At 67.5% G+C, this 19034-nt stretch overlaps 2 protein-coding genes across 9 annotated transcripts in view; one reads left to right on the forward strand and one right to left on the reverse strand.

Annotated features, from left to right (window-relative positions):
• The window catches only part of SBNO2 (strawberry notch homolog 2), a 48840-nt gene extending 35910 nt beyond the window's left edge, over positions 1–12930 (forward strand). For 5 of the 7 annotated variants that reach the window (XM_082737388.1, XM_082737387.1, XM_082737389.1 and 2 more), the window contains 22 exons: positions 81–224; positions 2211–2328; positions 2432–2537; positions 2892–3045; positions 3956–4132; positions 4683–4780; positions 5472–5554; positions 6616–6807; positions 7047–7216; positions 7769–7900; positions 8405–8540; positions 8630–8742; positions 8850–8921; positions 9013–9121; positions 9334–9408; positions 9510–9656; positions 10543–10637; positions 10723–10812; positions 10921–11049; positions 11181–11257; positions 11421–11611; positions 11704–12930. In XM_082737388.1, coding sequence (XP_082593514.1) covers positions 81–224; positions 2211–2328; positions 2432–2537; positions 2892–3045; positions 3956–4132; positions 4683–4780; positions 5472–5554; positions 6616–6807; positions 7047–7216; positions 7769–7900; positions 8405–8540; positions 8630–8742; positions 8850–8921; positions 9013–9121; positions 9334–9408; positions 9510–9656; positions 10543–10637; positions 10723–10812; positions 10921–11049; positions 11181–11257; positions 11421–11611; positions 11704–12191 — 3096 coding nt within the window. In that variant the 3' untranslated portion in view covers positions 12192–12930. The remainder of the gene's footprint in view (positions 1–80; positions 225–2210; positions 2329–2431; positions 2538–2891; positions 3046–3955; positions 4133–4682; positions 4781–5471; positions 5555–6615; positions 6808–7046; positions 7217–7768; positions 7901–8404; positions 8541–8629; positions 8743–8849; positions 8922–9012; positions 9122–9333; positions 9409–9509; positions 9657–10542; positions 10638–10722; positions 10813–10920; positions 11050–11180; positions 11258–11420; positions 11612–11703) is intronic. The other 2 variants (XM_082737391.1, XM_082737393.1) reach the window with 1 other exon arrangement.
• Positions 12931–14232: 1302 nt separating this feature from the next.
• On the reverse strand, positions 14233–16594 carry GPX4 (glutathione peroxidase 4). Of its 2 annotated transcripts, none has more exons than XM_082737743.1 (7): positions 16453–16594; positions 15442–15536; positions 15214–15358; positions 14956–15107; positions 14830–14854; positions 14557–14616; positions 14233–14476 (listed from the first exon to the last, which is right to left on the reverse strand). In XM_082737743.1, the coding sequence occupies exons 1-7, from the start codon at positions 16534–16536 to the stop codon at positions 14444–14446; spliced, it is 594 nt and encodes a 197-aa protein (XP_082593869.1). In that variant the 5' UTR covers positions 16537–16594; the 3' UTR covers positions 14233–14443. The 2 variants fall into 2 exon arrangements, with proteins under 2 accessions (XP_082593869.1, XP_082593868.1); XM_082737742.1 differs by lacking the exon at positions 16453–16594 and adding an exon at positions 15828–16073.
• Positions 16595–19034: the final 2440 nt, after the last annotated feature.

The following is a 19034-nucleotide window of genomic DNA, read 5'->3' on the forward strand; positions in this document are numbered from 1 at the left end:
TGGGTGGGGTGGCCCCCTCCTCGGGTGGGGGCCCGGAGCGCTAGCCCGGCAGCGCCCCCACGCCCGCCCCTCTCCGCCAGATCAAGTACGGGGACAACACTACCTCAGAGGGCGTCCTCTTTGCCACCTACTCTGCCCTCATCGGGGAGAGCCAGGCCGGCGGGCAGCACCGCACGCGCATCCGCCAGATCCTGGAGTGGTGCGGGGAGGCCTTCGATGGAGTCGTATCCTGGCTCTGCTGTGGGCGCGGGGCGGTGCGTTAGGCGCGCTGGAGGGGGCTGCGCCTGGAGGGGCTGCGCCTGGAGGGGCGGGGCACGGAGGGGCGGGGCACGGAGGGGCGGGGTGGGAGGGAGCGTGGAGCCAGCGAGGGTTTGGGGCTGGAGGGGGCGGGGTCTAGAGAGAGGGGGGCGGAGGAGGGTTGGGCTGGGGTTGGGGGGAGCGAGAGGGTGGGGTCCGGAAGGGGGCAGGGGGAGGGGGATCGGAGGGAGGGGTGGAGCTCTGGAATCCCGGGACCTCACCCCGGAAGCTAGAGGAGTTCCCGGCAGGAGGCTCGCGGTCACTGACCGCTGTTGTCCGCTGCGGTCTGGCCCGGCTTCCCGGCTCCGGCTAGCGGCACTTCCCACCGCCAGCGTGGGGGCGGGCCCCAAGGCCGGGAAGGTGCCCGCGGCTGTGGGAATGGGGCAGAGCGCGCCTCCTCCCCCTCTGCTTCCGCGGCACCCCCTACTTTCGTCGGGGCTCGGTGAGGGTGGACAGGCCAGGCTGGGGTCGCTAGAGGACAGCTGAGCTCCTGGGGCTTGGCGGGGGCCTCTGCTGACCCGTCTCTCCCTGTCGGTATCGGTAGGGGCTCCAGGCCCTTCCCGGCAGAAAGTGCAGGGACTGGAGAGGTTTGCAGCTTCCTCCTGTCTGGAGCGGGCAGGGGTGTTTTGTTCCTCCGGAACGAGCAGCAGCAGCTTGTGGAAGGTCCAGGCAGGACTGTCCTGGGCTGGCCGCGTGTTAACTGCAAGCTGACCGCACTCCGGGGCCACCAGCACTCTGCCAGCGGACCCCCTCAGGCTCCCCATGAGGTGCCTGGTTTTCTGGGGATTTCTGCATTGGGGACCACGGAGAGTCCTCTGGGCCTCATGCAGCAGGGGAACCTGCTGCCTGGTGCACATGGCTGTGTTGGCGCTGCTGGTGCTGCTCTGGGGCAGGGCCTGGCCCTCGCTGAAGGGTTCTGGGGGCACCTTCCTGTCCATGGTCCCCAGAGGTCATTCCTTGGGTGCCTTGGCACGTGACTTTTCTCCTCCCTGCCTGACCCCGGGCACGTGTGCTCATCACCGCATGTCCTGCTGCTCTGTCCCGCCTCAGGGACATGGCGGTGGTCTCCAGCGTCCCTGTTGTAAACAGCCCCGAGGGACCCGCCAGTGGGCCCCCTGAGAACCTCTCACTTTCCTTGGCCCGTTCCCAGACCCGGGTGGCCGGCCCCCAGGCCTCCCAGCACTCTTGGGGAGTCCCTCTCACTCCTGGTCCAGTCACAGCTCAGAAGAGGGACACCAGCCCTCTGTGTCTTTCCGGTTTGTGTGCACACGTTCGTAGGGTTACTGTGGCCAGACCCTTGCTGTCCTCTAGAGCAGGGCCCACGGGCCGGAAGAAGGGACCTGAGGCCGCTCGCAGGGCCTGGGGCAGGTGACGGCGTGTAGAGTGGCTGCGCATCGCGCCTGCCCGAGGACCATGCGCTTGGCTCCACTGTCCCGCTTCTCGGTCCCGTGTCCACACATCCCTCGTGCCCTTGACACGCCGTAGGTACGCGTGTGTAGCTGCGCCCCTTCCTGTAGGATCGCGTCCATGACCTGCACCCTCGCCTGGAAACTGCTGCCCCCCACTCCTCTCCTCTTCTCTGGCCTGTTCGCTTGGGGCCCTCAGTCTGGGGGATGATGCAGAGCCAGCACCACCGCTCCCCGGCTCCCCTGGGGGAACGGCTGCCGCCGGGAGGCCCGCCCGGCTCACTCAGAGACCCTGTTGCTCTGTGCTCGCTCGTGCGCGCTCCTTAATGGTCTCACCAGGCCGGCGCCTGCCGGCTCTGTTGCTGGGGGCCTCCAGGGGCCTCCAGGCGGTTTCCTCCTCGCCCTGATGGCCTCCAGGCACCTTTCTGAGCTTCCCCTGGGGCATCAGACCAGGGCCTGTGGGGCTGCCTACCTTCCAGAACAGTCCTTAACCCCTGCCTGCCCCAGATCGTGTTTGATGAGTGCCACAAAGCCAAGAACGCCGGCTCCACGAAGATGGGCAAGGCCGTCCTGGACCTGCAGAACAGGCTGCCGCAGGCCAGGGTGGTCTATGCCAGCGCCACAGGTGGGCGTGGGGCTGCGTCTGCTCCTGGGGCCTTTCTGGGGCTGCGTCCCAGGCCCTGACCTGGCTAAGTTAGAGGAGCTGACGGGCGGCTCCCTTGCCCCAGGTGCCTCTGAACCCCGGAACATGATCTACATGAGCCGCCTGGGCATCTGGGGTGACGGCACGCCCTTCCGAACCTTCGAGGAGTTTCTGCATGCCATCGAGAAGAGGTGGGTGCCCGCCCCTGCCCGAGACCGGGGCTGCCAAGGGACCTGCAGAGGCCTGCTGTCTGGCGAGCGTCTCTGCGTCCTGGCCTGCACGCGTCGGGCAAGCCGAGGGATCTCTTTCTTTCCCTGTCTCTGCCTCCCGTCACTCTGGGGGAAGGAACCCCGCCCTGCTGTCCCTGTCCCCCCGGCCCCCGTGGCTCCGGCAGGCCAGAGCGCGGGGCCTCTGCACGTGCTCCCTCCGCTCCCTGTGCCGTGGCCCTCGCTCACCCTCGGCTCCTGCTGCCGGCCCCTCCCTGGGTCACTGGGGCTGAGCGGGACCCAGCGTAATCCGTCGGGTGGCTCTGTGCCTGTGCGCAGGGGCGTGGGCGCCATGGAGATCGTGGCCATGGATATGAAGGTCAGCGGCATGTACATCGCTCGGCAGCTCAGCTTCTCTGGTGTCACCTTCCGCATCGAGGAGATCCCCTTGTCCCCGGCCTTTGAGCGCGTCTACAACCGCGCGGCCCTGCTGGTAAGCCGGGCGACTGGGGGTCGCTGACGCTGCTGTGAACGCGACTGTGCGTTTCCCCTCGGAATGAACGCTCCTCTCGCTGTCAGCGTCTGTCCTCAAAGGCACCACAGGCATTTTTCGGGTCACAGAAGGGAGGAGGCAGCTGGTCCGCCCATCTGGCCCCTGGCTGGAGACCAGCGTTGTGCTCGTGTGGGGGGCTCCTCTGTGGCCAGACTGATGGGGGCCGGTAACCAGGCCCCCAGCGGGCCTTCCCCCCGCGGTAGGAGCTCGTTGTTCCTGGAGCCAGAGGCTGTCTCCGGCGTCCACGCCTCTGCCCGCGGCCGGGCCTCACTGCCGTTGCTGTTCTGGCGTGGGGCTGGGCTCCCGCGTTCTCGCCGGCAGTTCCCTACAGCCCTGAGCCTCAGCCCCGAGAGTTACACTTACAACATAGTTCAAACCAAAGGAGAGCCGTCTCCCTGTGCCCCGGCGGTCATTCTCGGCACTGGGCCCGCCCCCTCGGTGTCGGAAGCCCCCCTGTTGTGAAGGCTACAGTTGTCCCCAGCTGCGGGCTCGGGTCACGGGGGCAGCAGTGCCCTGGGTGAGCCTTCCTGCTCTGCAGTATCCAGGCCCCGGGGCTGCTGGCAGGCGGCGGTCACCGCAGATGTCCCCAGCCCTTTCTGAAAGACCGTCCAGGCCTTGTGCTGCCTGAGTGGGTCACCTTCCCTGTGGCCTCACCAGCCCCACACGTTTCGGTCCATTAACGTTTCTTCCCGTTGCGGTGACACTGCCTCTGTGTCACTCAGCCACCCATGCCTGTATCCCTGGCCACGAATGCCCGCCAGTGAGGGCCGGGTGGCCCAAGGTGGGGGCTGGGGGCGGGGGCCGGGCAGCTGGCAGGCAGCGGCGGGCTCAGCCAGCTGTGTCATTGCAGTGGGCCGAGGCCCTGGGCGTGTTCCAGCAGGCGGCCGACTGGATCGGCCTGGAGTCTCGCAAATCCCTGTGGGGTCAGTTCTGGTCGGCCCATCAGCGCTTCTTCAAGTATCTGTGTGTCGCTGCCAAGGTGTCCCGGCTGGTGGGGCTGGCCCGGGAGGAGCTGGCCCGGGACAAGGTGAGCCAGGAACCGCAGCGCTGGCCCTGTGGGGCTGCCCAGGCACTCTGCCCTGGTCTTCTCAAGAGCTTGGTGACCGCCTCGACCCCTGTGCCCTCACGCGGCTGGCTGAGCCTGTGAGCACGGGCTGTGGCACCAGCAATGTCAAGGCCCGGAAGGTTGTGGCCCTGCACAACCCCGCCCCCCTGAAGCAGGTGCCGTGCGTGGCCTTGCCTGTGGTTCTCTGTGTCCAGGCCGGCCTGGTGATTCCCTGGGAAGAACCGGGCAGGAGCCAGGGCAGAGAACAAGGGAGCGGGTCCCAGGGGCTGAGGGCAGCTGTGCGCTGCCGTATGGGGTTTCCTAGAGCAGATCTTGGTGTGCTGGGGCTCTGGCTCCTAGCAGGATGGAAGCGGTGGAGAGAAACAGGCCGGCTCTGGGTTTCTGACTACTGGGGGCTGGGCTTGGGAGCCTGGGGCTTCTCTGTGGGCCCCTCTGGGGCCATGCTCCAGGGACGGCTGGTGGGGGTCCCAGAGTCCGGCTCACCCTGCTCCTCCACCCCCACCCCCCCAAGTGTGTGGTCATCGGGTTGCAGTCCACGGGCGAGGCTCGGACCCGGGAGGTGCTGGACGAGAAGGACGGACAGCTCGACTGCTTTGTCTCCGCTGCTGAGTGAGTGGTGCTCACAGCCCCAAGGGCGGGTGGTAGAGTCACTGGGGGACAAGCCCCCCCGCCACGTGACAGCCCGTGTGTTGTGACTGCAGCAGCGGGAGCCCGGGTGTGCATCTGCTCGGACACCAGCCCCAGCCCCCAGACACTGTGCTCCAGTTGTAAAACCAGAAAGATTAGCCACAGGTGACCCCAGGGCTCAGAGGTGCTGGCAGAGGGACTAGGTTTTCAGTGCGAGGCTTCCAAGTGCCCATCCCCCACTGGGAGCCTGGTGAGGTTTCAGGGACTGCGCAGATGTTTGGGTCCCCGAAGCAGCAGTTCTCTCTTCCCGGGGCTCCTGGGCCCAGCATCCCTTGGAGGTGGTCGGCCTGTGCAGGCAGAGCCCTGAGCCCTTGGTGGCTGGAAGGAAGGAGCCCTATGCAGGCCCCCGCTCCACACTCAGGCCTTCCCAGTAAAACTGTGCCCCTGCAGTCTGGGGCCCTCCACCCATCTCCCCGCCCCGTGCCCCTCCCCCCCTGCACCCCCCCAATCCACACAGCTGCCTCCCTGCCCTGGCCTGCCCTGTCTGAACCCCAGACACTGGGTGCCCATCCCCCAGAGCTAGCCCCCACAAGGGCTTCACAGTACTCCGACTCTCCCGTTGGACAGTACAACACCCCTTGTAGTGGGAATAAATTCTGCTTCTTGTTTTCAGGGGTGTCTTTCTGTCGCTAATTCAGAAGCACTTTCCTTCCACCAAAAGAAAGAGAGAGAGAGGAGCAGGCAGTAAGAGAAAACGTAAGCCTCGCCGCCCCCCGACCCCGACCACGCCCAGCCTGGCCTGTGGCCCTCCCGACCTGGCCCCTCCAAGCAGCCGCTCTCTCTGTCATTTGCTGCACAACCTGCGGGGGTCTGACTCGTGATGCCCACCCCGTCTGTCCACAGCAGGACAGATACCGGGACAGCTCAGTATAGCTTCCGAGAGAGAGAGAGAGAGAGAGATGTGGGGGAGAGAGAGAGGGAGAGCGGGAGAGAGGGAGAGGGAGCCGGACGGGCAGCTGCCTCCGGGCTGCACTGCGTGGCAAGGACACACACATCCCCGCAGGGCCCGGAAGCTCCGCGCAGCTGCCAGGTTAGCAAGAGACAAGAAGCCAGGGCTGCAGGCTGGCGTGCTTAGCTCGTCCTCGGGCAGCGCCTCCCGGCGGACTCCAACACCACCCTCAGACGGGTTTGGGGTCGGGGGGCATTTAGATGCCGGTACCCAGCCCCGTGCTCCCTTAGCGGAAGCCAGCCCGGCAGCTACGCTGTGCCGGCCGTGTGGGCTACGACAGGGCTACGACAGGGAGGTCCTCCTCCTCCCAGTGGAGGCTGGGCATCAGCTCTTCATGGGACATGAGGCTCAGAGAGGGCAAGCAGCCCACCTGAGGTCACAGAGCCAGACCAGGGGGCCCCAGCTCCCCTCACCTCCAGGACCGGCCTGGGGGGCACCCTGGACCGTGGCAGTGCACAGAAGGGGCCTGGACCACCATCCTCTTGGGCCTGGGACACGTTTTCTGGCCAGCCGGGCCAGGCTTGCCTCGTGGGGTCAGGCGTGCGGCCTCCTCAGGCCCCAGTTCGGGATAAGCTGAAGAGTCAGGAGGGGTTGGGATGTGAAAGCTGCCCCTTGATGCCCTGCCCGGGCCCACGGCAGGACCCCAGACAGCAGCCCACGCTGGCCAGATGAGAGGCTCAGGCCGCTTGTGTCCCAGCACATGCGCCTGGCCCCAGCGGCCCCTTCTCGGTGTGCGGAATTGTGGGGAGCCGGGCCCCTCCAGAGAGGAGCAGGCCAGGCCTTGGTGAGCCTGGTTCTCGGTGTGCAGGGCGGCCGCGGGGCCGCGGAGCCAAGGCGCCCAGGCTGGCGTGCGAGGCGGCGGGCGTGATCCGCATCAGCGATGACAGCAGCACGGAGTCGGACGCCGGCCCGGACAGCGACTCCCACTCCTCCCCCGAGTCCGCGCTGGACGACGACGTGGTCATCCTGGACACCGTCGGGCTGCCAGCCGACGACCGTGGTGAGGCCCGCAGCCTGGCGTTTGCCACTTTCAAATGGGGGCGACGGGCTCGGAGAGCTGCCAGGGCTGCGCTGCTGGTCAGAGGCCGAGCGGGCTCGCGCCAGCCTTTGGGGAACAGAGGGCGCTGGACCCCAGCCCCTGCTGTGCCCCACCCCCTGGGGGATCCTTCGTCCACTGCCGCGAGTGGGGTTATAGGCGGGGGGGCTGGCTGGTACCCCCCTGACCCTCTGGCCCCACAGGGCCCCTGTGCCCCCTGCAGCGGGACCCTCACGGCCCCGGCGTCCTGGAGCGCGTGGAGCAGCTGAAACAGGACCTGCTGGCCAAGGTGCGGGCGCTGGGCCGGGAGCTGCCCGTGAACACCCTGGATGAGCTCATCGACCAGCTCGGGGGCCCCGAGCGCGTGGCCGAGGTGAGCCCCACCTACACTCAGGCTCTGAGGCCCCTGGCGTTTACCCCACGTCTGCCCCCAGCACAGTGAGGTGGGCTTGGGGCGCGGGCACCCGAGCTGCAGCGGCCATCGTCCAGCCCACGAGGCTCGGGGTGCCCGTTGAGGACCCTTCTCGCTCAGCCACCAACGTCCGGCCCCTGCTCCCCAGCCCAGCCCTGTATCCCCTTCCCCACACACCCTTCTCTGCCCCTGGGCCTCTGGGGGCACTCTCAGGTCTGTCCCCTCCACCTGCACAACTGTACCCTTTTCCCGGGATGTCCTGGGGTGAAATCCAGGTCTGTTTTCGCCTCGGGCAGCCGTTTTACAGAGGAGACTTAAGGTGGGGTGAAACTCCCACGTCTGCCCCGTGGGCGGCTAGGGCCCGGGGCAGAGGCTGCGTCTGGCCCAGCGTCCGCAGCACCCCACAGCACACACTGAGGAGCTGCGGGGCACAGGTGGGGAGCAGGGAAACGCATGGAGCAGCCCTTGCGTGGCCCCACCAGCTGACGGCCGTTCCCTCTCCCCCAACCCCAGATGACTGGCAGGAAGGGCCGCGTGGTGTCCAGGCCTGACGGGACGGTGGCCTTTGAGTCTCGGGCAGAGCAAGGCCTCTCCATCGACCACGTGAACCTCAGGGAGAAGGAGCGCTTCATGAGTGGGGAGAAGGTGGGGGCTGTGGAGACGGGGCCTCCGGGCCCAGGGAACGGGCTGTGTCCACAGGTGCTCCTAGGGTCCTCCTGGTGTCGGGGGGAACCTGTGAGGTCCCGGGGGCCCCAGGAGCTGCAGGGTTCCTGCAACCTCTGCTGGGTCTGTGTGTACTGTGCACACGCGCGTGTGCGTGGCTGTGTGTGCGTGTGACTGTGTGTGCCTGAGCAGGGCCCCCATAGTTTCCCTGGCCGTCCCAGCCTTCAGGCACTGTCACCTGTGCTGTCCCTGTCCGTGGCTTCTCCGAGGCCCACCCTTAAAACCCTGTGTGGGAAAGCTGCTGTGGGCAGGGCAGGCTCCACTCGGTCCGGGGACACCCAGGGGTGGCCCAGACCCCGCTCCCAGCCCACACGGGCTGCCCCAGGGGCACACACGTCAGGCCTCTGTGTGGGTCGCCCTGAACAAGCCCCAGCGGGCCAGGCAGGGGGCACAGGGCACAGACGTGTCCCATCCACATCCCGCCAGCTCGTGGCCATCATCTCCGAGGCCTCCAGCTCCGGCATCTCCCTCCAAGCCGATCGCCGCGTCCGGAACCAGCGGCGCCGGGTGCACATGACGCTGGAGCTGCCGTGGAGCGCCGACCGCGCCATCCAGCAGTTCGGTGAGCCGCCCCCCTGGCCCGGCCCGCCCCGCCCCACCCGGCCACACGCCCCTGACCGCTGGTCCCTGAGAGCCCTCCTCTGTCTTCAGGCCGGACCCACAGGTCCAACCAGGTCTCTGCGCCCGAGTATGTCTTCCTCATCTCGGAGCTGGCCGGGGAGCGCAGGTTCGCCTCCATCGTCGCCAAGCGGCTCGAGAGCCTGGTGAGCGGGCGGGCGGGCTCCCCAAGGAAGGCCTGTGGCAGGCCCCGGGGTGGGGGCAGCGGGGGCGGCGCGTGATGGTGCATGACGCCCTTCCCCTTCCCGGGCAGGGGGCTCTGACTCATGGGGACCGGCGCGCCACCGAGTCCCGTGACCTGAGCAAGTACAACTTCGAAAACAAGGTACCTGGGGAGGGCGGGGGACGACTGAGGGGTTCCTTGCCCAGATCCAGCCCCCGAGCCAGGCCCTCTGACCCCTCACCCTCCCACGCAGTACGGCACCCGGGCCCTCAGCTGTGTGCTCACCGCCGTCCTGAACCAGACTGAGAACAAGGTGCCGCTGCCCCAGGCCTACCCTGGAGGAGATGCCGCTTTTTTCCGGGGTGAGCTGCGGGAGATGGAGGGTCTCGGGTGGGGGGCAGCTTGGCCCTGAGCTGTTTGGGGCGCTGGGATTGGTAGACCAGATCTGTGCCCAAAGACTTCTCCCACCCTCGCTTACCAAGGGGGCGCCGGGGGCAGGGAAGACCCGGGGCTGGCTGGGGAGGGCCCGGGGCCGGGGCAGGGCAGCACGCATTCGAGGCCCTGCCTTCCGCAGACATGAAGCAGGGCCTGCTGTCCGTCGGCATCGGGGGGCGCGAGTCTAGGTCCGGCTGTCTGGATGTGGAGAAGGGTGAGTCCTGTGCGCAGGCCCCCCAGCCCCAGAGGGAAGACCCCCCCTCCCAGGCCAGGGCCCCTCCTGACGCGGTCTGAGCGCCCTCCCCACCTGCCCAGCAGATTGCTCCATCACCAAGTTCCTGAACCGCATCCTGGGGCTGGAGGTGCACAAGCAGAACGCGCTCTTCCAGTACTTCTCGGACACCTTCGACCGCCTCATCGAGACAGACAAGAAGGAGGGCAAATACGACATGGGCATCCTGGGTGAGGGCCACAGCGGGGGCGGCCCGGCCACGGCCCCGGCCAGGCAGAGCAGGGAATGGCCCCGGCAGCAGAGCAGGGAATGGCCCCGGCAGTCCCTGGCACCCCCTAGCACCTCGCCCCCGCCATCCCACGGAGAGACCGGGCCGGCGGGGCCGGCGCAGTGGCAGCACGCCCCCGGGGGCCTTGGAGGAGCAGGACTGGGAGCAGCATGGAGAGTCCCGGGAGGCGCTGAGCACTGTCCTGTACTTCGGGGGCCACAGGACCCCCTTCCCGGGTGTCCCGCAGGGACTGGAGCATTTTATTCAGATGTGAGGCATGTGTTGGCGTGCTCAGTGTGATGGCGGTAAGCCGGCCCACGTGCTCTCCTCACCCCCGGGGCCGGGCCCTCACCGAGAACGACAGGCCTGTCTCTGACGTTCCACGCGGCCCTGGCGTTGAAAGCTCACGCTCCTGGAACGTGAATGGCTGTGGCCGTGTGCTGATAAAACTTTTGTAGACTCAGTGGCAGGTACAGTTTGCTAACGTTTACACCAGCCGTCCCCCACAGCCACGCAGAGCAGACTGTGTGGGGCCTCTAGTCCTACCGAGCGTGAGTGTCCAGCAGGACCCCAGGCCACCACTGGAGGGGCCACTTGCTATCCAGGGTGCCACGTGGGGTTGGGTCCAGGCCGTCTGTACTGGGGGAACCTCTCTTGTGCTCTGGCGGGCATCTCTGCGGTACCCCAGAACTTGGGACTGACAGCCCCCTAAAGCCCAGAGCCCGGAGCCTGCCCAGCCACACAGGGCCTCAGGCCATGCTGGGATCCTTGGGGCGCCCCCCCACGCCATGTGGGGGGGGCAGGCGGGAGGGGCTCAGCCCGCTGTCCTGTCCACGCTCTCTCTGCAGACCTGGCTCCAGGCATTGACGAGATCTATGAGGAGAGCCAGCAGGTGTTCCTGGCCCCCGGACACCCACAGGACGGGCAGGTGGTCTTCTACAAGGTGAGGGCACCCATTGCCGCCCAGCACTCGGAGTGCGGTCCCCACCGTGGCTGCTCCGCCGCTCTGAGCCCATCTGCTCTTGCAGATCAGCGTGGACCGTGGCCTCAAGTGGGATGAGGTTTATGCCAGGTCGTTGGAGCTGACGGGCACCCATGACGGCTTCTACCTCTCGAAGGTGCGGGTCTGGGTGGCACACAGGTCCCCAGGGGCAGGATGGGGTGGGGGGGGTGGGGGGCGGGGAGGGGGCGGGGCAGAGCGCGGCCTCACGCGCCCGCCTGCCCAGGTTCGCGGCAAGCCGAGCTGCCTCCTGGCCGAGCAGAACCGCGGGAAGCACTTCACGGTGTACAAACCCAACGTGGGGCGGCAGAGCCAGCTGGAGACGTACGACAGCCTGTGCCGGAAGTTCCGTCGGGTACGCGCGGGGCCGGGGTGCGGGCCGGGGTGCGGGCCGGGGCGCCTGTGCACTGGGGGGGGGCGCCCTGCAGTGGGGGGCGCGCGGCCGGCCGGCCCGTGCTCGGGACTCACGAGGCGGCTGGCCCCCAGGTGACCGCGGAGGAGGCCAGGGAGCACTGGGAAAACAGCTACGCCTTCTCGCTGACGCACTGCAGCCACGCGGCCTGGTGAGGGCCAGGGCGGGGCCGGGCCGGGCCGGGCGCCCCCTCTCCCGGGCAGCCCGACGCTGAGGTGGGGGCGGCGGGGACCGGACCCCCAGGGCGGCGTGCGGTGGGAGGGTGCGCGGCGGGGCGCTCCGGGTCTGACCCCCGCCCCCGCCCCGCGGCGCAGGAACCGCCCCTGCCGGCTGGTGCAGGAGGGCAAGGACTGCACGCAGGGGCTGCGGCTGCGCCACCACTACATGCTGTGCGGGGCCCTGCTGCGCGTGTGGGGCCGCATCGCCGCCGTCATGGCCGACGTCACCAGCAGCAGCTACCTGCAGATCGTGCGCCTCAAGACCAAGGACAAGAAGAAGCAAGTCGGTGAGCGCACGGGCACGCCGGCGGGGGCGGGGGGTGCCGCTGCAGCCGCGCTGACCTTCCGTGCCCCTAAACCCGCCCCTCCCCTGTCCCAGGCATCAAGATCCCCGAGGGCTGCGTGCGCCGCGTGCTGCAGGAGCTGCAGCTCATGGACGCGGACGCGAAGCGCAAGAACGCGCGCGGCCGGGGCTTCCCCGCGCCGCTGCCCGCCCTGCGCCCGCTCGCGCTCGCGCTGCCCTGCGGCCCGGGCGAGGTCCTGGACCTCACGTGCAGCCCGCCGGCGCAGGCCTTCCCGCCGCCCTCACCCTTTGCCTTCCCGCCGCCGCCCCCGGACCCCGCGCCAGCCCCCGGGGGCCTGCCGCTGGGCGCCCCGGACCCCGCGGCGGACCCCGCGGCCCTGGCGCACCAGGGCCGCGACATCAACTTCAAGGAGGTGTTGGAAGACATGCTGCGCTCCCTCAACGCGGGGCCGCCCACCGGTCCCTCCGGGCCGGGCGCAGGGGCCGCAGGGGCGCCTGGGGGGGGCGGCGGCCCCGAGCGGCAGAGCGTCATCCAGTTCGGCCCCCCCTTTCCAAACTCCTAGACCCGCGAGGCGACCGGCAGCGGGTGTCGAGAGGAAGCTTGCTTCTCTGCAATACTCAGCCGCGGCCACAGGGACTCTGTCTGGTCTCCCCACGTGGTGCGGGGAGCGGGGAGGGCCGGGCTCCCCTGCTGACTGCCAGGAAGGGGGGGCTGCGGTGCCCCCCAACCTGTTCTGGAGGTCTCTACAGCAGTGCCTTCCCTGCGGGCGGCTGCACGGACCCCTCCCGATGCTGCCCGCCCTTCCGGGCTCTCCGAGGCAGTGCAGGTCCCCACTCAGGATGACTCGGGGTCTGGACTCGGAGTCTAGGCTCCGGCAGGGCCCAGGGTGGGGGGCCCTCCCTCCCTCTGCCTCTGTCCTTCCCCCTCCCACCCACCAGGCCTAGGCAGGGGCTCCCCAACCCACCTCACCCCACCCACCTTACAGGGCCTGGTCTGACCGGAACCCCTGGAATCCACAAGACTGGGTGGCCCCAAGAGCTGGAAACTCAGGAAACCCCAGGTGCTCAGGGCCCTGCCTTCTCTGGGGGGCTCCATGGGACAGGCCCCCCCTATTAATATATGCAATTCTTCCCCACTCTCTTTGCTCCCTAAATTATTGCCCGGCCACCTCTCCCAGGCCCCAGAATCTGCCGTGGAGCTGGCGGTGTGGACGGGCCCCTTCGTTTCTATGTGTATTTATAATGAATTTCAAGTGTACATATGTAAAGAGATCTTTTTTAAATATACGTGCCTTTTCACGATTTCCCAGATTGTCATCTTCTCCTGCCCACAGAGACCAGGGCCCCGGCGGGGGTGGGGGGCTGGGGAGTTGGGAGAGGCCGCAGGTCTCTTCCAGGAGCATTTAGCGGATGCCAGTAGTGACCCCGTTCAGGGGCGGTGGACGTGGCTGTCACCTGTGGAGGGCACCCAGGGTGGGGGAGACCAGCCCACTCCTCTCCCAGACCCGTGTGAGGCCAGGGCCCAGCTGGAAGAGGCAGGTTCCCACCCCAAGAGGCCATTGTCTGCCGTCACTCTGTCACCAGCATGGCAGGCGAGCAGCTTCCAGACTAGCTGGGCCAGGCCTATGGTGTCTTGGTTGGGACGCTGGTCGCCTCCTGTGTGCTAGACACACAAACCCCACCGGGGACCGTCATGGGGGTACTCTGAGACCAGATCCTCTGATCACTGGTGTCCACAGCTGTGGCCCCTGCTTTGGTTTTCTTCCCAGGATTGTCTTGGGGGGGTGGAGTAGCCCCAGAGCCGGAAGCCACAGGAAGCACTTGTGGGTCTGGCCCTGAAGTTCAAAGGATAGGTCTCCAGCCAGAATGTGGGCAAATGAGCAGCCAGGAGACCCCAGGCGGAGCAGCTCAGGGTGCCTGGGGCTTTCCTCCACCTCATTATTCCAGTACTCCAGCCCCCTTCCTCTGCTACTGACCTTTACTGGAGATAGTGGAAGAGGGGGTGGGGGGGCAGTCTCAGCCACTCTCCAGCCGTGCCATTCCCCCAAACAGGGACAGGTCTCTGTCCGAGGAACCCTGTTAGCCCCAGGCCGTCCCCCACCCCTCCTGGGGCAGGAAGGCTGGAGACGATGCCCCCCCTGCCAGGGCCAGATGAGGCCCTGAGGGCGGGCCTGGGTGCCCTGGCTGTGTCCAACAATGAGGCCAGTGTGCCCGGTGTGGCTCTGTGCCCAGACCGGCTTGGCCTGATGCTCGGCTCCAGGTACCTGGTTTCCCAGTGGGCAGAACCACAAGGCTCAGGCCCTGCTGACCCTTCCCCTCTTGGCACTGGGAAGACTGGCCCCAAGCATGGCTCTAACAGCTGTCACCTAACCGGTTAACACCCTGGGTTACAGGAGTACCAGCCAGTAATTCCTATTACCTCCTGCCGGATCAGCTCTGCCGGCACTCGGTGGGCGGGCCGCTCAGATTAGCAACGGGCAGTCCGCAGAGCCCACAGTGCCCAGGAACTCAGAGGCCAGAACTTGCCCCTGAACCAGAAGGGGCCCGGGCAAAAGGCTTCCCTCCACCCTCCACCCTCTGCAGGGAGACAGCAGCACACGGCAAGCCAATGTGGATGTTTTATTCCCACAAGATAACCACGGGGGTGGGGGGACGCCAAGCCTCAAGCCGGGCCGAGGAACCTTCCTCCGGCGAGGGGTGCACGCCGGGTTCTCGGGTCTGCCCCACCAGCGGGCTGGTTTCCAGGCAGACCGTCATGGGTGCCGGGTGGAAGGCTCCGAGGGGCAAGGCTGTGGGGGGGCGCATACTTGTGGAGCTAGAGGTAGCAGGGCAAGTCCTTCTCGATTACCTGTGGGGGCAAAGGGGGGTCAGGAGTGGCCTCTCCCCTTGGCCCCCACCCCCACCGGGATCAGCAGAAAAGGCACCTACCAGGGGCTCTTCCATGGGACCGTACCGCTTCACCACACAGCCGTTCTTGTCAATGAGGAACTGCCCACAGAGACCGTGTCATCGCAGGGCCCCGGCCGGGCGAGGGGGGGTGCTGCTGCCCGGGGCGCTGGGGGCAAGCAAGCAGCCCCCCACCTGCCGCCCGGCTGGGGCCAGGGCACTGAGCTGCAGCTGAGTAGACAGGGGCCCTGGGGACAGGAGCTGGCCCTGGACGCGGTCCTGGCCGCCCACCCCCACCTCCCAGCCGCCTCTTACCTTGGTGAAATTCCACTTGATGGCACTAGGGAAGCAACCGGGAGTCATGAGGAATCCGGTGGCAACGCGAGAGGCCCGCCAGGCACCCCCATCCCAGCCTCTCCCCTCCCCCAGCCTCCCACGCACTTTCCCAGGATGCCCCGCCCCTTGGGCTGGACTTTCATCCACTTCCACAGCGGGTGAGCGTCGTCCCCGTTCACGCAGATCTTGCTGAACATATCGAACTTGACGTTGTAGCCGGCAGCGAACTCTTTGATCTCCGCGTTACTCCCTGGCTCCTGTGGCGAGCAGGGCCGTGGGGGTGAGCGAGGAGCAGCCCGTGCTCCCGCCGGCCCCCTCCCGCACACCGGGACGCGGGACACGGGGGCGGCGCCAGCCACGCACCTGCCTCCCGAACTGGTTGCAAGGGAAGGCGAGGATCCGTAAACCGCACTCAGCGTATCGGGCGTGCAGGTCGACAAGCTGAGTGTAGTTTACGTCTGTTTTGCCTCATTGCGAGGCCACGTTGGTGACGATGCACACGAAGCCCCTGGAGGCGAGAGGGGGCAGTCAGGCCAGCTCGGCGCCGCCAGCCTTTGCCTCGCCTCTCCCACGGGGCGCTCAGGGACCCACCGGTACTTGTCCAGGTTAACGGTGCGTCCGTCGATGTCCTTGGCGGAGAACTCGTGCATAGACTGAGCACAGCGCCAGTCGTCTCGGGACGCGCACTGCCAGGCAAGGAAGGCGCATGAGCGGCGTGGGGACCTCGGGGCGCACAGCCCGGTGCCCCCTGCCACCTGGCTCACTCGCCGGCCTGGGGTGCGCGGAGGAAGGGCTCCCAGGCGGATCCGCGCCCAGAAAACCCAGGCCCCGGGGCAAGGAAAAACCGAGGACGACTCCTCCGCGAGGGCGCACGCCCTTTGCGCAGCAGCGCACACTGGAGAGAGGCCGCTGGGGCCCAGAGAGGGCTTGGGCCCGCGCCAGGTGCCCAGCGGTCGGGGTGGGGGACCCGCGCGCACCGGCTCTGGACACTCCACACTACAGCCGCTATCCCAGGTCACGAGCTCCGCCTGCCCCGGGCTCTCCAGACGGGACTCCTCCCGCCGGGGGCGCGCCCTCCTGCGTCCGCCAGCCCTAGCCTTCCCCCGCCGGGGGACTCGGCGCCGCCGTCGCTGCTGCTGCCGCCGCCTGCCCGGCAACCGGCGGCGCTGCCCGCGGCGACCCGGGGAGCTGGCGGCCGCGCGGCCCATGCCCGGCCGCGCCTGTGCCCAGAGGCCCGCGCCGGGGCACAAAAAGGCCGGTAGCCAGGGCGCCCGGCCGCCCGTCTGTGACGCCACCAAGCAGGCCCCGAGGCCGCGCCTGGTGGGGGAGGGGCGGGGTCGCCCCGCGGCGCGTGACCCGGGCCTTCCCGCCCACCGGGCGCCCTCCGCTCGCCGGGGCCCGGCCGGGGACGCCAGCGGCCGAGGGCGCCCAGCACCCCCACCCCACCGCGGCCTCGACGCCGCCGGCCTCGCGCTCCCCGCAGGCGCCCAAGGGGGGTCCCGGCCGCCCAAGCCCTGCTCCCGAACGGCCCCCGCCCGAGCCCGCCGCGGCCCCGCGCGTCCGCCCAACGGCCCCTCGGCCCGCCGCTGGTGCGGCGCTCACCATGGTGCTGGCCAGGCCGGACGCGGCCAGAGTCCCGCACAGCAGCGCCGGCTTCAGCAGGCGGCACAGGCGGCTGAGGTTCATCTCGGCGGCGGGGGCGCCGGAGGCAGCGGCTCCTCCCCTCACCGAGCCCACCAATGGACGCGCGCCGGCGGGCCTCGCCTCCCCGCCCTGGGCCACGCCCATCAGGGACCTCATTGGTCGAACGCGCGGGAAGGGCGGATCCGTGGTGACGAAAGCCAATGGGAGGCCGGGGAGGAGGGGCGGGCGGGGTCGGGGCTGGGGCCGGCCTGCGGCTCCGCGGCCGTGGGCGACTGCGCATGCTCGCCGGCGTGGGGGCGGTGGGGTCTATGCGGGCAGCGCGTCGGTGGGTTTGGGACGGTTATCCGGATGGTTGACCGCAGCGCCGCGGGATGCCTGACAGCTGGAGATTTTACTGGAAGCCCGGGGGGGGGGGGGCTCGGGCTCGCAGAAAAACCGCTCCAGCTCTTTGGACACTGTTGGTTTTCCTTAAGAAGTTAATAAAGTCACGCGGGGTCGGACTCCGGTGTCGCCGCGGGGGCGCCTCGCTCGGCCCGTGGCCCCGAGAAGGCCGGCGGCCGCCCAGCGCCCGCCGTTAGAAGGGGCACGTGAGCCGGGGGCCACTCCCCAGGTGACCGTTAGCGGGCCCGGCGGCCACGAGGACGCGCAGGTGTGCGCGGGGCGGGCGCGCGCGGGCGGGAGGTGTCTGCGCCCCACGGGGCACGGCCGTCGGCGCCCAGAGCGGCAGGGCTCGACCTCTGCGCTTCTGACTTGTTGTTTTCTCCCCAGGTTCTGGCGTCTGGCCAGGGCGGTGCCATAAACAGACCCGCCCGCTCTTGGGAACCGAGTCAAGGAAGTCCTCCGCGGGCCCTGCTGCCCCACGCCCCGCCGAGAGTGCACTCTGACCCGTGGCTGCAGAGGCCGTGGGGGTGGACTCTCTGGGTTTGGCTCCCTTGAAGCCAGTGACACCCCCTCTCTGCCTCCCACCCGGGCCTGTCCAAGTGCTGGCCGAGTTTGGGGGTGAAGGCAGCGGAATGGGGAAATCCCATCCCCATTCCTTGTCTTGCCCAACCCTCCCGCCAGGGCTTCCTACTCCCCGCCACCCCAACCGGACGCCCACTTGTCAGCGTCACCTCTTGGAGGGGAGCCCCCATGGTCTCTGCTGGGCAGCCTCATTTCTCAAACAGCACCTGGTCCCCCCTCCTTCTGCCTCCCTGGAACCATGGGATGGGTGGCATGGCAGCACTGGTCTGAATCACTGGAACTGTGCTCAGGCCTTGCCAGGTTCTCTGGGGTCCCGGGGCCCACCTGCTCTCATGAGCCCTTTCTCCTCTCTCTTCCTAATGTCCACAGCCCCGTTGCTGTCCCCGCCTGCCACCCATACATCTTGGGGGACCACCCAGGCCAGCCCTCCTTGGGCCCAGGCTCCCCCTGGGATCCAGGTTCCAACAATCCTGCCTGGTCCTCTTACTCAGATTTGCCCATCATTCCAAGAACCTAGACAGGTGCCATATCTCCCATCTTAAAATCTGTTCCTAGCCCTCCCCCTCTCCACCTTCAGCCCCCCCTCTCCTTGGCATCTATGTCCACATCTCCAACTCCTTTCCCCCCACAAATCCACCCTGCCCCAGCGTCACCAATCATGTCTGCTTGGATAACCCCCCACCTGACCCGCAGGTCTGCTCAGACTCGCTGTTTGGTGGTCTTGTTGACCACCCCCTCGTCCTCCAGACAGCTTCTCCACCCCACCGGAGGGCATCTGGCAACTTCTTGCTGGTCTTTATTCTACTTAGGAGCCTTCACGTAACAGTGCTGGCAGCTGTTGCCACAGTCATTAGCCAGGTCCCCGGGAAGTGGGTGCTGCTCTTGTCCCTGTCCCACAAGGTAGGGGAAGGGAGGCATTTAGGCAGGAAAAAGGTTAAGTAGTGTGCCTTGGTTCCCATGGCCACCACTGGCCACTGGGATCCACGTCCTCCCCTCCTCCTGGCCTCTGAATCTTGGCAAAGTTTCGGATCTGTTTGGTGACCTCAGACTCCAATCTCTGATGACGCCCACATGTCTGTCTCCCTTTGGACCTTGCCCCAGATTTCAGGCTCACCCCACTCTCTCCTTCACATTTCTCCTTGGGTTGACAGGAAACTCTCTCATTTTCTTTTTTTAAGATTTTATTTATTTGACAGAGCGAGATCACAAGCAGGGGGAGAGGCAGAGGAAGAAGGAGGCTCCCCACTGAGCAGGGAGCCCGATGCAGGACTCAATCCCAGCCCCTGGGATCATGACCTGAGCCGAAGACACGCACTTAACCATCTGAGCCGCCCAGACGCCCTTTTTCCAGTTTTAATTTATTTTTAAAGTAATCCCTATACCCAGTGTGGGGTTGGAATTCATGCTCCGTCGACTGAGCCAGCCAGGCGCTCTTGGAGCCCCATTCTTTTCTTTTTTTAAAAAATCATGTATTAGGGAGAGTGCATGAGTGCTTGAAGGGAGGGGCAGAGAGAGGGGGAAAGAGAAAATCCCAAGTAGACTCCCCGTTGAGCCGGGAGCCAACTTGGGGCTCAGTC

This window comes from Mustela nivalis, assembly GCF_964662115.1.
Source record: "Mustela nivalis genome assembly, chromosome: 1".
Lineage (NCBI taxonomy): Eukaryota > Metazoa > Chordata > Mammalia > Carnivora > Mustelidae > Mustela > Mustela nivalis.